General features: G+C 32.4%; 1 protein-coding gene across 1 annotated transcript; it reads left to right on the forward strand.

The window, feature by feature from the left end:
* The first annotated feature begins 3,451 nt into the window (after positions 1–3,451).
* LOC129962483 (uncharacterized) lies at positions 3,452–7,956 on the forward strand. The gene is made up of 4 exons (XM_056076218.1): positions 3,452–5,126; positions 5,532–5,686; positions 7,600–7,751; positions 7,884–7,956. Exons 1-4 carry the CDS (start codon positions 3,452–3,454, stop codon positions 7,954–7,956), a joined length of 2,055 nt encoding a protein of 684 aa, XP_055932193.1.
* Positions 7,957–17,263: the final 9,307 nt, after the last annotated feature.

Below are 17,263 nucleotides of genomic sequence, written 5' to 3' on the forward strand. Positions count from 1 at the left end.
CGAACTAAGTATTATTGTTTAATTAAACAAATTAGAGATATATAAAAATATTTTCATAATTGTAGGAATTATTCTTTTCAAATTCGTGAAGCTTATTTTAGAATAAATTCTTTTTCGCATAAATTCAATTTTTCTCCAGAATATATTGCAATCTTACATCAATATACATGGTATCGCTATTGCTTAATTTTGCTCTATATGTATAAGCTTCCAAAGGGCCTTTGTTATGAAATGAATTTTTTCAAAACGTAGCATATTTCGCATATTTTGCAGATGTTTTATTAAAACTGGCACATTTTTTATAATATTTATCTTAAAATCTTTCTAATGATCAATGGCGTTTATAAATGAAAAGCAATTTTTAAAATAATTAACGCCTCAAAGGCAATATTTTAAAGTTAATCACATTGTCGCTGCCCATAAAGACAGAACAATAAACCCGTGACTGGAATTATAATCAATGATTCCTGAAACGATGGGTAGATATAGAGCATTTTTATAAACTTTTATTATAAAATCTTTACAACTATGACAGGAATATAGGCAAAAATAAACATTTAAACTTATTTTACGCATTATATATATATATACATTTGTAAAGAACTGCATTCTACGAGAAGCAGCATACTTAAATATCGAAAAGAAAGAGAGGCATGGCAATTTAAAGAGCTGCTCGTCTAATTTCTGATAGGATCTGAAGATGCCGAAATGGGAATTCCATAACCACCTTGCTTGTAGTAAGTTTGGTATAATAAGTTTCAGATATACAAAAGTAATTTCTTTTAATGGATGGTTTCTTTATTTCCATTCTTTCTGTTGGTTTCAAACACCCTGATGTCGATCTGTATCCCAGCTCATGCTCGAGAATGGTCTTGTAAATCAATGTTGCTCAATCCCTCGACATTTGTTGAAAATGTATTAATATTTTATTTTATTTATTTGTTTATTTTAGAATGGCAACGTTATTTAAGAAATATTTTTTGCTGTCTCATTTTGTAGATGGCAACTTGTAGATCAATCCCAAGATGGAATAAACAAAGTTTGAATTTTTTACCGGTGGGATATCGTTTTTCTATTTTAATATAAAAAGCGAAAGAAAACGGTGTTTTTCTTAGGCAGCTTTAACATTTTTTGGCGTCCGCGACAGGACTTTCTCGAAACAAAATAAATCAAGATGTTTCAAGCAATAAAAGGTTTTAAAAAAGAAGATCTGAAATACGTTGCGTCTGAAATTGGAGAAGACGTATCAGAAAATATTACGATAGTTGGATTAAAAAATCTTATTTTAAAAAGTTGTGAATATAAGAATGATCCAGAATTCGTTCAAGAACTTTTAAGTAATGTTATTTCGGAAAGGAAATTAAAAGAAGAAACCGAAAAAGAAGATAAAAGATTGCAGCTTGAAGCTGAAAAGGAAGATAGAAGATTGCAGCTTGAAGCTGAAAAGGAAGATAGAAGATTGCAGCTTGAAGCTGAAAAGGAAGATAGAAGATTGCAGCTTGAAGCTGAAAAGGAAGATAGAAGATTGCAGCTTGAAGCTGAAAAGGAAGATAGAAGATTGCAGCTTGAAATTGAAAAAGAAATAGAATTGGCAAGAATACAATCTCAAAATAGAGGTGAGTCATTTTCTGCTAATTCTACTGCTGATTTAAATAATTATAAGAGAAAGTTTACACTGCCTAGATTAGAATTTAGACAATTTGGCGACGATATTAAAGATTGGCTCCCATTTTGGAGTCAATTTGAGCAAATACATAAAGATGAGGATATCGCACCAGAAGACAAATTTCAGTACCTAGTTCAAGCAACAATTTCTGGTTCTCGTGCTAGAGAGGTTGTTGAAAGTTTTCCGCCAACTGGCGCCAACTATCAAAAGGCTATTGATGGTTTAAAATCGCGTTTTGGTAGAGAAGATATTTTAGTGGAAGTATATGTGAGAGAATTATTAAAATTAATTATTTCTGTGCAAACAAAAGAAACATTTTCATTAACTTCTTTGTATGATAAGCTTGAATCATATTTACGAGCATTAGAAACATTAGGTGTAACCACAGATAAATGTGCATCCATTTTGTATCCTATGGTTGAATCGTGTTTCCCAGCTGAATTTTTAAAGGCTTGGAATCGTAGTAATATTTCCAGTATTAACTCTGACGCGAAAGGAAGATTGGATAATTTGATGCAATTTTTGAAAACGGAAGTTGAAGGAGAAGAAAGAATATATTTGGCTGTAGCCGGTTTCGGTTTAGGAAAGGGCCAAGAATACAGACCTTTGAAAAAGAAACAATATAGCTCGGAGAATTTGAGAAATAAAGTACCTACAGCTATAGGTTTGTTAACGACTGCTGCAGATAAAGATGTAAAGAAATCTTGCGTTTTTTGCGGTGGTAAACATTCAAGTTCAGATTGCTTTACGGCTCAAAAAATGACTCTATCGGAAAGACAAAAAATAGTCAAGGAAAAACGATGCTGCTTTGCATGTTTATCGCCATTTCACGCAGTTAAAAGATGCCGAGCAGTTTTAAAATGCCTGATATGTTCTAAAAAACATTTTCCTATAATGTGTGATGTGCTTGATTCGCAAAAGATGTCTGTAGAGGGAAAAGAAGATAAACCCGCACTAGATGTTAATATGGCTAATTTTAATAAACACAGCCCTAAGATATTTCTTCAAACTCTCAAAGCTAAACTGGTATCGGATAATAAACAGAAAATTGTGAGGTTACTTTTTGATTCTGCATCACATAAATCTTACATTTTGAAAAGTGTAGCTGAAGAAATGAATTATACACCCGTTCGATGTGAAAAATTGGTACATTCTCTTTTTGGTGGCGTTATCACTAACGAATTTAAACATAATTGTTATAAAGTAAAATTGAGAAATTTGATTGGAGATTTCGGCTGTAATTTTGAAGTTCTAGATCAATCTATCATTTGTGACAATATTAGACCGGTTTTTAAAGGTCCGTGGATAAAAGAATTAGAGGAAAATCAGATTAATCTAACTGATATTAGCGATACTTGTGAAGGCATTGATATTCTAATTGGAGCTGACGTTATGGGGAAAATGTTAACTGGCAAAAGAAAAGTCTTATCTTCAGGTCTTGTCGCTGTAGAAACTTTCTTAGGATGGACCTTAATGGGTAAGGTACCACAGGAAGAATCTTCGGAAGAAAACCTGGCTTTAACAGTGCTGTCCTTATTTGTAAATGAAGCTGAAATCACAAATTTATGGAAATTAGATTCAATCGGAATCAATGATCCTGTTGAGAAAAAATCTAAGAACGAGATTGATCTTCGGACCAAGGAGCATTTTCTAGAAACGGTAACAATTAATAAAGATGGTCGATATGGGGTTTGTTTACCATGGTCTGATGATAAGTCACCTTTGCCCGACAACTTGGATTTGGCGAGGAAAAGGCTCGACTACACTACCTCAAAACTTATAGCTATGAATATGTATGAGAAATATGAAAATATTCTTCTAAATTGGTTAGATGAAGACATAATAGAGGAAGTTCCTACCAACGAAATGAACTCTTATGGTAATTATTTACCTCACCGTGCAGTGATAAAACTAAGCAGCAGCACTACTCCAATTCGTCCGGTGTTTGACGCTTCAGCGAGATTAGCAAATTATCCATCTTTGAATCAGTGCTTGGAATGTGGTCCTAATCTCATTGAGCTTATTCCAAATATTCTTCTTCGATTCAGAGAGGGACAGCTTGGCGTTATAGCTGACATCAGGAAAGCTTTTCTGCAAATTAGTATTCGTAAAGAGGATAGAGACTTCCTTCGGTTTTTGTGGTGGGAAAATAGAGAAGAAAAGAAATTGAGAGTTTTTCGTCACGCAAGAGTTGTTTTTGGGGTAAAATGTAGCCCTTTTCTTTTAGCTTCAGTAATTGAGTACCATATTCAAAAATGTGAAGGATTTGAAAAAGCTTTGAAGAAAAGACTTTTGGAGAGTTTCTACATTGATAATGTCGTTACTAGTGTCGACAGTAAAGACCAATTAGATCGATTCATTGACAATTCTAAAACCTTGATGGCAAAAGGTGGTTTTGATCTTAGAGAATGGGAATGGTCTGGCGACTGTGAAACTAATTCAAAGGAAGAAACTCAGGTATTAGGTCTTATTTGGAATAAGAAATTAGACACTTTGAAAATTAACATGAAATGGCTGGATGGCATTAATGTGGAAAAAGTAACTAAAAGGAGTATGTTATCTACAGTACATAAAGTATTTGATCCTTTTGGATTCACTGCACCAGTGATGCTCTGTCCAAAAATAATGCTACAAAAGGCATGGACATTAGGTACAAGTTGGGATGAAGAAGTAACTGGTGAGCTTCGTAAAGAATTTCTACAGTGGTTTCAAGAACTTAAGCATTTGTCTGACATACAGATTCCTAGGTGTGTTCAAGCATCTTCAAAAGATATAAGCAACTACACTATTCATACGTTTGTTGATGGAAGCAAAGATGCATATGTTGCTGTTACATTCCTTAGAATAGAAAATAATGGTCGAATCGAGCTATTTCTACTTGCAGCGAAATCTCGAGTGGCTCCTTTAAGAGGCACAACTATCCCAAGAATGGAACTTCTTGCGGCGGTGATTGGAGCGAGGCTAGCGAATTCAGTTGTTGAAGCTCTTGGTTGGAAAAATGTTACGATATATTACTGGAGTGATTCTACAACAGTGCTTGCATGGATATTACGAGAAGAAAATTGGTCTGTCTTCGTTAGGAACAGAGTCCAAGAGATAAGGAAGTTGAGTAATCCTACATCATGGAGACACATACCTGGTGATAAGAATCCGGCAGATTTACCTTCCAGGGGCTGCAAGGCAAAACATCTAGTCTCCCTAAGATGGTGGGAGGGTCCACAATGGATGAAAAATGCTTTTGAATTTCAAAACATTATGGGTTCCACCAACCATGATTGGAATGAAGAAGAGATTAGAAAGGAAAAGTCTAAGACGACTTTTATATTATCAAATAATGAAGCCTGTGGTGTTGCAAACTGGTACTACAGATATTTTTCGAACTATGATAGAATAGTTCGTCTTGTTGCATGGATCCTCCGCTTCATGAACAACTGCAAAAATATAACTGAGAAGAAGCATGGTGAATTAACCGCTACAGAATTTCAGGAAGCAGAAATGAAGGTTTTATTTATGATACAGAATGAGTCTTTTCTCCCAGAAGAAGAAAAGAGATTAAAAACCCTACAAGTATTTAAAGACGATCTTGGCATCATCCGTTTGAAAACTAAAATTATTTATCGCAAGGACAGTGAAGATTTTCTTAAACCTATTGTTCTTCCTCCGAATCATGAAGTGGTAAAGCGGTTAATCTATAATGCTCACGTTAAGAACTGTCATGCTGGAGTCCAGATACTATTGAATGCACTTAGAGAAAAGTACTGGATCCTAAATGGAAGAAAAGCGGTGAAACATGTGGTGGCCAATTGCATTACGTGTAAAAGATATAGCTCAAAGAACATAGAAGTTATAAGTCCCCCCCTTCCAGAAAATAGAGTAAAGGATGCTGCGGTGTTTCAGATAACTGGCGTTGATATGGCTGGACCTTTATTCCTTAAAGACAAGAAGAGCTGGGTTCTGATTTTTACTTGTGCAGTGTACAGAGCAGTTCATTTCGAGCTTGTTACTGCTGCATCGACTGATGTTTTTTTAATGGCCTTTAGGAGATTTGTTTCTCGCAGAGGAAGATGCACAACAATATACTGCGATAATGGCTCCAATTTTGTTGGAGCAGCCAACTATTTAAAACAACTGGATTGGAACCGCATCCAAAAATATGGAGCAATAAACTCTATTGACTGGAAGTTTAATCCTCCAACTGCTGCCTGGTGGGGCGGATGGTGGGAGAGATTAATTAGAATTTTAAAAGATCTTTTGAAGAAAGTGTTAGGACAGGCACGTCTCAATTATGAGGAGATGATAACGGTTTTGGCAGACTGCGAGCGTGTAATCAACTCAAGACCTCTAACTTACATTTTCGAAGAGGAAGCTATAAAACCAATTTCTCCATCGATGTTCATACAAGATGTGCATGAATGCAATCTTCCTGATATAGATGCTGTAGAGCAAAATTCTGTGAGCAATAGATTCAAATACAGACAAGCAGTGCTTAAAGACTTAAGAAATCGCTTCAGATCTGAGTATTTGGGTGCTCTCATACAGCGGAGAAATAAAAAATCAAGAAAATGTACAGTTACTGTTGGTGACATTGTTATGGTGGGAGCAGATAATAAAAAGAGACTTGTCTGGCCTTTAGGTCGTATCACAGAAATCATACCAGGTAAAGATGGACATGTACGACTTGTTCGAGTGCAAACTTCACAGCAGAATTTCCTGCGACCAATTCAAAGAATATATCCATTAGAGTTAACATCCTCTGATGACTTCTCCACTTCGATGACACCAGATGATTTGAATAAGTCAAATGACATCACCAAAACTTCTGACAGTACTTCTGGCAACGAGATGAAATTTAGTAGAGCCGGAAGAAGAATTAAATTGCCAGAGAGACTGAACTTGTGATTTATTTTGTTTTTGATTGGACATTTTCACATTAATTTTCATTTTTATATTTAAATATTAATTGAAAATTTGTAAAACGTTGCCATTTATTGAATCTCTTAACTGTGTTTAACTAATAGTATTATATTTTGATTATTATTTATAATCAAAAGGTGGGAGGATGTTGAAAATGTATTAATATTTTATTTTATTTATTTGTTTATTTTAGAATGGCAACGTTATTTAAGAAATATTTTTTGCTCTCTCATTTTGTAGATGGCAACTTGTAGATCAATCCCAAGATGGAATAAACAAAGTTTGAATTTTTTACCGGTGGGATATCGTTTTTCTATTTTAATATAAAAAGCGAAAGAAAACGGTGTTTTTCTTAGGCAGCTTTAACAACATTTTCTTGAATTTAATTAAAGTTTTGAAAATATGGAACGGCCGTCAAAACTAATGTGAATTTTAGAACATTGTTTTCTATCAATATGCAATCCAAGATATTTGAAAAAATGAATTCCCAATTCTCTTACTTTTCCAGTATATATGGTAGCGTTAAAGTATATAATGCAGTTTTTTCATAGAATACCTAGTTATTCCATGAAATAACTGATCGTGTCCGTTAAAGTGTGTAATATGTTATTAATTTGACAATTTAACTAGTTATTCTATGGAATAACTAGGTATTCTATAAATTAACTAATGAGAGACAGTTAAAGTGTAAAATAAACAATTTATCTAAAATGAAATTAAACTAATGATAGACAATTAAAATGAAAAAGAAGCAATTTATCTAATTTATGCAGCGTATAAATGGTATTTACGGAAACGTACCATAAAATCATTTGATACAACAAGGAATACTAAAATGACACTTGGAATTACAAAGAACATTATTTCTAAAACAAAAACATTTTTTGTTGACACACTGGGTTTTACACGAACATTTTTTAAATCCCTGACCAGTACCTAAACTTTGAGCTGTAGCAACCGACCGGAGCGATATTTCTACATCCGGTACTTCTTCGATTTTAATTAATTTTTGTTCGCAGACACTGAACTGGGATCGGGAATATAATTGTTTTATGCGGCCGTTTTTTGTGCCCAATTGGAAAAATCCTTCTTCGGCTATTTTTATGATGATAGCTAAAATAGATTTGGCATCACTTTTTCCTCTGTCAACTTCAGGCACTGGATACGGACAGTAAACCCCACAGAGGCTTCAGAATGAGATTTATTCGACACTAATTTCATTTTTTTCGATTGAATTTCTAAACATTTTTTAGACTTTTCTCTTTCTCTTTGAACATTAAGTTCATTAAAACACAATTTGCAGATTTTCTGCTCAACTTCATCTTCTGAAACATAATCTTCCGAACATGATATATGGACAAGCTCCATACATTTGAAGCAAACTATATCTTCACTGCCTTCTTTTAAACAGACAACACATACTTTCGTAATGGGATTATTTAATAATGTTTGTTCAACTACTTTTTCATTATCAGGTTGAGAAGAAACATTCATTGCAAAGTATTTTGTAATTGATCTTCGTCGACCAACGAATTAAGTGCTTCCTTCGGAATGGCAGTTGTTGACAGTCCAACTCTAGCTGCGCAACTAAACATAGCCTCGTAGGGGGACCTTTTAATACCAGAATGGAACGCTCTGTTCTTCACAAACTGGATAAATTTTAACCCGTTCCTCCACGAAGTTGACTGGTTGTCTTGCATCCAAGTCGTCAACATATTTTCTATGTCCTTATTGGCTCTCTCAACACTGCCTTGGCTTTGGCTATGTCTTGGTTTGCCATGCACGATCTTAAGCTCTGGCCAAGTTACTTTTAAGTCATCAATAAGTTTGTTAAAAAATTCTCTTCCATTGTCCGACTGCAATATACATGGGACTCCAAACAACAGGAATATATCAAGCAACTGTCCTGCAACTTCTTCTGCTCTCTTTGTTTGAAGAGGTCTTAAAACCACGAACTTTGTAAGGTGATCTTGATAAACTAAAATAAATTTATAGTTTCCATCAGGTTGTGATTAAAAATGTATGAGGTCAACCTGACATCTTGAATTCATATGTGAAAAAATCATGTGCTTAACAACACCTTTTCTGCCCGCTTTGCGTTTTTGTTGACAAGATTTACAATAATTCAGGAAAATCTTAATATCATTTTGCGTAATATTTTTGTAACGACGATTAAGTTCTTTTATCATTCGGTCTCTACCACCGTGCCCAATAGATAAATGAGTTTCGTACAAAATGTCAAACAAAGAATCATTTGAGCAATAAAACATTACATCTGGTGTTGCATTTGTTACTGGGACTATTAATTTTTCTACTCCTTGAACTTCAAGGACATCGTAATGTTGAAGTAACCAATAATCACGTGGCACTTTCTTATTTGATGTTTTAGATTCCTTTACATCAGCTATCAAACTTAATAATTTTTCACGGGTGAGCAAAGAACTGTTCTCTTTCACATCACGCTTATTTAGTAAAGATTCAACCTTTTCTTTCATTGCATTTTTTTCGTTATCACTTAAAGAATTCATTGTTCAAGGCAATTTAAGGTCTTAAAAATAATCGCACTTTAACGTAAGCAAACTAAATTAACGTAATAACAAATGACTAAATTATAAAACTTAAAAAAATAAATGTATCTCAATACCTGATACGTGGAAACAATATTTTACGAACAACAGCCGGCACTGTACGTGCAAGCAATCAATTAACCGGAATGAACTGGCGCCAACACGCTAAACAAGTTCTCTCCCTATGGCCTGGAATAGTTCATAAATGCAGTAGGGGTGGAAGGTAAATGTATTTGTAGTGCGAGATATGTGATATAGATTATTTTACACTTTAACGGGCTGCAGATCGTTATTCTATGAAATAACTAGTTCAACCATGAAATACAAGAGAGTTTTACACTTTAACGGACACGATCAGTTATTTCATGGAATAACTAGGTATTTTATAAAATAACGAATTTCATACTTTAACTGTAACATATAGATTGCTAAAAAGGATATAATTGATAAATTTTAGGAGAGACGTGTAATTTATTTTCCTTTGTCAATGTGAATAAGTGCTGTACTGCTGCTGTATGTTCTATTTTATGCTATTCTCGGAAAATCATTTGCACCAAGATAGGAAATTCTTTACTTTTTCAAGCTCATTTGCAGCTTATTTCAGATGAAATGTCTTTCAGTTTTAAAATTACAATTAAACACCATTTTTTAAAAATCTGTTTATGAATTTTTGCATAAAATGTGTTTTTTTCAAAAGTAATTTCTTTTTTTATATTTAAAATTTAATTTGTGATCACAATTTTTGTTTCTGCTTTACTTTTTCCAATGGGAGAAACCATAATAAGTACCGTTTTACTGCACTTCTCTGTCATAGGTTTTTTCCTAACTAGTGAATCAGATAATATGTATAGTATGTACATTAAGCTTTCGTGCATGTAACTGCGCAGAATTGCAAACAAACGTTTCATTTCGATCTACATATGAAAGTAGGTTACTTAAACGTCTTTATATCCAAAAATTAATCTGTTATATATACATGCTTGTATAAGAGAACTGAGAAAAGTAGTTAGAGGAATATCTTCAAAGTAATTAGAGGAGCACATTTCATCTAGAGGAGCACATATGCGTTATTTGTTTAACTACTTCAAAAGAATATCTGCAAATTTAACATATGTTCGGGTATAAAAAGATTGAAAATAATAAGAGTAATATTTTTGAGAGATGTGCCGAACCGAATCATGAACGTGATGTCTCACAAGTAAATTAATTAGGACATAACAATTTTTGAATACGTCTTTTAATCGAATCATTGAGGCTTGCTATGAATATGAAGACATTCGAAGATATTTTCTTTTGAGACAAACTGTATTTTATGGTTTAGCAAGAACGTTATATGTCCATTGATTTTAGAAAATTTATAATTATAATAAGGAAGTTAAATGAGGTTTTCTTCCAAGAGTAGGATTAAGAACAATACATACTGAAAAGGAGATTTCATTATAACATATTAAAGCTTCAAATCTTTTTGTAGTCCATTTTATATAAAAATACACCATGTTTGTAGCTTAAAAAACAAATGATATATAAATTAGATGTAACAATATGTAAAAACAATATATATATATATAATATATCCATCAACATTAATAAGAACTAGATATTAATTTTGATTTTACAATTGAAAATGCTTTAACTTAAACTTTTTATGCACTTTTCAAGATATCTAAGCCACTGCATTAATAAAAATAAAGAAAACTAATTAATAGGATAACGGCTTGGAGTTTGTTAAGTTCGTCAGAATTCGCGCTTAAAACGATACATTTCTCTTCCCATTCTTCATGAAATGCATTTTCCTGCTACATAATATTTCATAGTATATCCCCAACCGTTTCGTGCTTCTGCCTTAACAAGCAAGGTTTAAACAGACTCTATAAAGGGGGATTGTCACACTCTATTAAGCTTCCGATGAAGCCAGTGGATGCATGTTTCCTCAGCTGCGCTCCATAGTCAATTTACGAACACGGACTTCGCAGAGATTTACATCGTTTGGTGTTAAAAGGAAAGACTGGACACTTGCCAGGGGCGCTATGTGCCTTTCATCCCTTCCGATTGGCTGGTTGAGCTTAAAGTCATTCCCAGATTATACAGGTCAACCCTGGTATTTAAATTATTGACTGCCTGGTATTAAAGTCTTCAGTATTTTCCTCGCAGAGGCCTGTAATAAGCATTGGATTTGTCCGCTAGTTAATTGGACTGGCTCAGGGAAGTTTCCTCCTGATCAGAAATTCCACACAGAGCTATATTATATAAAAAGGATTGGTACACTTTAATGCTGTCTGTCAAATAAAATGTTTCACTATAAAATTAATAATTATTATTTCAGTAATATTTAAGATCTGCACAATTAAAATATTAAAAAAAAACTATTTCAATTTACAGAAAATGAAATAAATATCAAAATAACATGGTTTTGATTTATGAAGGCAAATCGAACTAAATGACTTCTTATGGAAAATTTTTAAATGGCTTATGTACTATAACATAATTAAATTTTAAAAAAAATATTTTTCTCAATTTTTAAATTTGCACTGATTAGTATTTTTAATATGAGAATCAATTATATTCCAAAATTTTTGTTTTTCTACACCTTGATTTCTACCGAGGGAAATTTCAGAAATATTTATTTTTGAAATATTTGTGATTCACAGTTTATTTTCGACCATTCATATTATGCACCATCATTTGTAGCTTAATACTCGAATATTTAAATCAACGGGAGTTTATACTTCTACTAGAATATAAAAAAAATCAGATGTTTAGATTTTTTTTACCTTATTTCAAATGATTAATAGACATCAAAAATGATTTACTAATAAAATCATAGAAGAACCGGAGAAATCATTGCTATAAAATTATTGAGATCAGTACATAGTCAGTACATAGTGTGTGTGGGTTGATATATATATTAAAGTAAACCGTGCATTTATAAGTTTTGTGAAAATACTGGTAGACTTTTAAAATCGAGTGGAAACTTTGAAAGATTAGAAACTTATTTATAAGCTCCAAATTATAATTGCAGACATAGAGATTTTTAATTTAGCCTTAAAAGAAATATATTCCATCTGGAAACGGCACTCATAAATATTAAATTCAAATTTAACTTTTAAGAACTTCAAACTTCATCAAGTTTCTTTAAAGGTCAGAATATTCAAACAAAAGTCTTAAAGTGACTTGCTCTGAGCTACGTTCGAGTACTATCAAAGAATTCATTAAATATTCTAGTTGGAAATGGCTGATTCAAAACTTTATTGAAGAAGTTTCCAGAAGTTGTCCAGGTTCACGTTTAACTTGTTTCATCGAAAAATTAGCAAAACTTGAAATTTTCAAAGATCTTCTTGTTTGCTTCTTCAGAGTTACTTATTTCTTTAGAACATCTCATACGTATGGAAATCTTTTTGAAACTTGCTGCTATTCACTTTTCAAACATCATCGCGAATTTATACAATTGCTTTTATTACAAGAATTAAATGTTGAAGTTTTAAAACAAAATGTACTCATTGAACAACAAACGAAATACATCACGAAGTACTTTGTATATGGTACTGGCGTGAACTTTTACTTTTTGATAAAACTAATCAATATCAATATATATATATATATATATATAACAGTCAAATATCAACAAACAGTTATGGGAATTTCTGACTGCTTCATTCATTGAATGTTTTTACAGTGCATTAAATCCAACGTTTCACTCAGCGAATGAAGGGAGGTGCAAAATATTATTAGAAATATTCTGGCGATGTTTCGTTGTCTCACCAAAAAATGCATTCAGTCAGAGGAAAGAAGGTATAAATGAAATAAAGAAATAGACTTCAAACAAAAAGTTTAATTGAGAGCAAAAACTGCTTAACTTTTTCGAGATAAGTAATCGTGGTAAGGTTTGAGATTAATTAACAGTTTCTCTAGAAGCACATCAAAATCGTGCCAATCGTACCAAAACTGCTATTCTGCTATTTTGAGACTATCTTTCAGCATTTTTTTTTAAATCTCTACAAGCCATTTGTTACCAGAAATGGTAACAAATGGCATGTAGAGATTTAAAAAAAATGCTGAAAGATAGTCTCAAAATATTTCAATTTTAGCGACAGTATAATATTTCAATTTTAAATCTAGCTGTATCGTTATGATTTCCTTATGGGAATTAATATTCATATTTTCAAAAGCAATTATCTTATAAAAATTATCTTTGTATTATCTTAAGTCACAAAAAATTATCTCTTTTATGATAATTTCATTTCTACACAATTTACCATTTAAAAAAATAATATTTTTTATTCTGCTTGATACACTACCAGAAAAAAAAATGTTTTTAAATGCTACGAATGAATTCATACTGTACATTCAATCGCGTGCTTTTAGCAGCCACTAATTCAGTCGCAGGATTTAAACTTCCGCTTTTATTTCGTAATATATATACATTTTAAATGTGCAATATACTTATTGAATTCATATTTTCAGTTTTATGAATTAACAAATTAATTATTTAATAGCCTAAAAAGTCGATAAACTGGGAGAACGAACTGGTCATCAAAGGCGGCTAGTTTTAAATAAAATGAAATATCTTCGCGCACATTTTTTTTCGGGAAATTTTGCATTTTCCTCAACAAACGTTAATGCTTTGAAAGAAAGATTCCATTCCGAATGTGGCTTCGTTTATTTAGGTGACCTTTCTTCTGCGAAACTACACATTGGCCTTTAGAGGTGGGCAAAGGGAGAAAGGACGAAGTTTGCAGTTTCGTAATGTGGTCCAATGAAAAGAAAGACATGTTAGGCGGCAATCCGTTTCGAAGCTTCCACATCACTGCAATATAAGGACATTTAATGCCAATGCATTTAGTATTCAAACAGTTACTCGTTACTAAATCCGATTACAGCTGTTTTATATATGTCCAATGGAATTTAGTCTTAATAGGAATAGTTACAAACAATACTTTTGGAGAAGCTTTCTGAATAAAATCCGTTATGTAATAGTTAAACAGAATTATTTCAATATATTCACAATAAAAAATGAAAGAAGATTCGAAACTTCCTTTTGGAAGCATTGTAGAATGATAATGTGTAGACATTGATTCGTGCATGTTCAATTCTTTTTTTTTTTAATTTGCTCATAATTATATTGCATCGATAACATGCACATAAAAAAATACATGCAATTATGGTAATAAATGGTAATAAATTCAGACTAAGAAGAGCAAACAACCACCTAGGACCGCAATGATGTAGGGCATACAGGTGGTCGAGTAAAAAAAAATTCATTAGCATGTTGTCAAATAAATAAATGGTAAAATATACAATGAAAAATAAAATGTAGGATTGTTTCAACATTTCACCAAGTACATTTGCCATATTCTTATATGTTTCATTAAATTCACTTTGTTATTAAAATATTCATATAATCGAAAGTATGAAATATATTATGTATAAAAGTCGATAGCTCATAATCCTGAATCAACCAGCTGCTCTGTCGAAGTCAATGCAGACGACTCTGACGAAGCCAAAACGACGTTTGCTGTCTAAACAATCCATTTCTGCGCATATTTTGTTGAATGTTATGATTAATTGTTGATGTAATATCTTTGGTTATATTTCAAATCAATTTCCAGTTTTACGAACAGTTCCCGTCTGTTGACTGATGTAAGATACTATTCATTTTTAGGTGATTGATGACGCGAAAAAACAATAAAATGGGAAAGAATTTATACAGGATAAAGGCACACACAAAAGAAAGTAAAAAAAAAAAAAAGGAAAGGAAAATGCCGATTCAAAAACCCCGAACAAAAAAACTCATAAACTGATGGAATTTTTTCGCTCAACGAGAGCTTTCGGTGGAATTAAAAATGGTGAAACAAGAACTTTTATACTACTGAAGCTAATAAGTAAATTTGAAACAGATAAATTTACTAAACGAAACGAAGTAGAATTTGAAATAGAGTATAGAGTCTGAAGTTAACAGTGATAAGGAATTTGAAATTTCTTTAAACGTAAGTCAAATGCTGATACACACTCTGATGAATCTAATGTTAAGCCAATTGAAATCAAAACCACATATTCTGGAATATGGAATTTGCTGAGAGCTAATGTAGAATGTTTTATAAGAAATATATAACAGTATTTAACCAAATAAATAAATGTTTTATCGCAGTACGAATCTATTTATTCAGACTACCTTAAATTTACAAATAAACATGCTTGTTTTCGTAGCAAAAAATGGAGGCTTGTGTCTTGTAAAATAGGAGATGGATGATATATTCGAATGCAAAAACTTGTGCCTACTTTCCCTATGAAAATTATTTCGTGAAAAAAAAATCTTTTACTGATGATTTTAACAATCGGAAAAAATGAGATAAGAATTGTAGGCTTAACACAACATAAAAACCTTTATACCGAGAGGTAATTATTTGAGAAAAATTAATTCCATGATAAAGCAAATGCGTACAAATGTAGTGGAATGTTGCCATTATGTCATTTCAGTGATAACTTTTTTTTTATCGTCAGGGGTGTAACATTCCGATATACTGAAAAACGCGAATTTATAAGATCACCTAACCATGTAACGTCTTAGAAATTTTAGATTTAATTTCAGAATTGGTTGACATATTTTTCTTTTTGATTTCTTGAAACCCCCCAGAGCAAAACATGGTAAAATCAGGTTAATATCAAACCAGTCATTTATCAAAGATGTCATGCGAAGAATTCATAGAGCCTATGTATAAATTAGAAGTAATAATAGAGGACCAAAAACAAAGTAAACATTATTCCATAGTTTAGTTTAGTATAATTATATTCCCGTTTTAAAGCAACACTACGGCTATTTTGGGACGAACCTCGTCATTCTGAACCGCAGTCAGATGACGGGGATTTAAATATTTATTAAATTCATGACATTAATTAATCCTACAGTAACTGAAATGAAGAATTTCATTTAGTCACACTTTTTCACTTGCAATGTTTCAACTTAAGACATTATAGACAAGTCTGAAGGTAATGCTAATAATATGTTTGACCAATATAATGGCTTTCACTCTGATGAAAAATAAGAACCCATTGGAAGAATGCATTCATTGTATTGAATTGTATGTTTTTGGGGTGTATCAATTTCTACAGGGCAAATAGTAGAAAGAGAAAAGTGAATAGTTAAAGAAAAGTGAATAATTAAAGAAAAGTGAAGTATGAAACAAATTTCTTTCTTAAAGGCCCACTACAACGAGATTGTCTTCAAATGGAATGCCGTAAGAATCCTAGTTATCCATTGCTTAGACTTCTTTTTCTTCTTGTATATAGCCGACCATCCCGCCACCACTCAACGAGGCAGTATCGACAGGATTTGTGGTGGCCGACTGCTGTCTTTAACATAATCCATCTATATTACTGAAAATGTTTCCGTACTCTCATCCTCTGCGAAGCGGTTAACCCGAATCCTCAGGTGGTCAATCTCTGACCTTCCTCCTCAGCTTCTACCTGCATTTGTCATCCTATTTTAATAGCAGCAGGTAAACACTTTGAGAAAATCTTCCTCTGTATTCCTCCAAATGTGCGTCCCAAATTAGAAGAATGGCAAACACTTTTAAACTTTAAATTTTTGTGAAAAAAAACTGTCAATTTTCAACATCATGTCTCTCAATATTTTAAGATTTTCTGGCACCATTAGTACTGAGCTTCAGTCATTATTTTCAACTTTTGGGTTATTTTTTAGTTCTGAGATTTCTGCACATTCGTTTAAATAATGGTAAACAGTACCGATTCCTCCACAGATGCATTTATTTTCCCCCATTCTTCCAAATCTTCAGAAATATGCGGGAAATCTTCCATGTCCTAATATAATTCGGATTATCAATGGTAGATATCTTCTCATTATTATTTCTGGGTTAGGAATAAAATCAAAAGTTACTTTTCTTTTTTTGCACATATTTGTCAAACCCTTGTAACTTTATTTCTTCCCTTAATTCCCATTTTAAGGCGTTATTCCATTGCTTAGACTATCATGATTCACTACAACAGATTTGAGATAATATAGCAGAGAATCCAGAAGAACGCGCCGAAGCGAACGAGCTTTATCAGCAATTTCATAAATTAAAAAATGCAATTTTATTATTTTAATGACCTGACATTTTCC

This window comes from Argiope bruennichi, chromosome 3, assembly GCF_947563725.1.
Source record: "Argiope bruennichi chromosome 3, qqArgBrue1.1, whole genome shotgun sequence".
Classification (NCBI taxonomy): domain Eukaryota; kingdom Metazoa; phylum Arthropoda; class Arachnida; order Araneae; family Araneidae; genus Argiope; species Argiope bruennichi.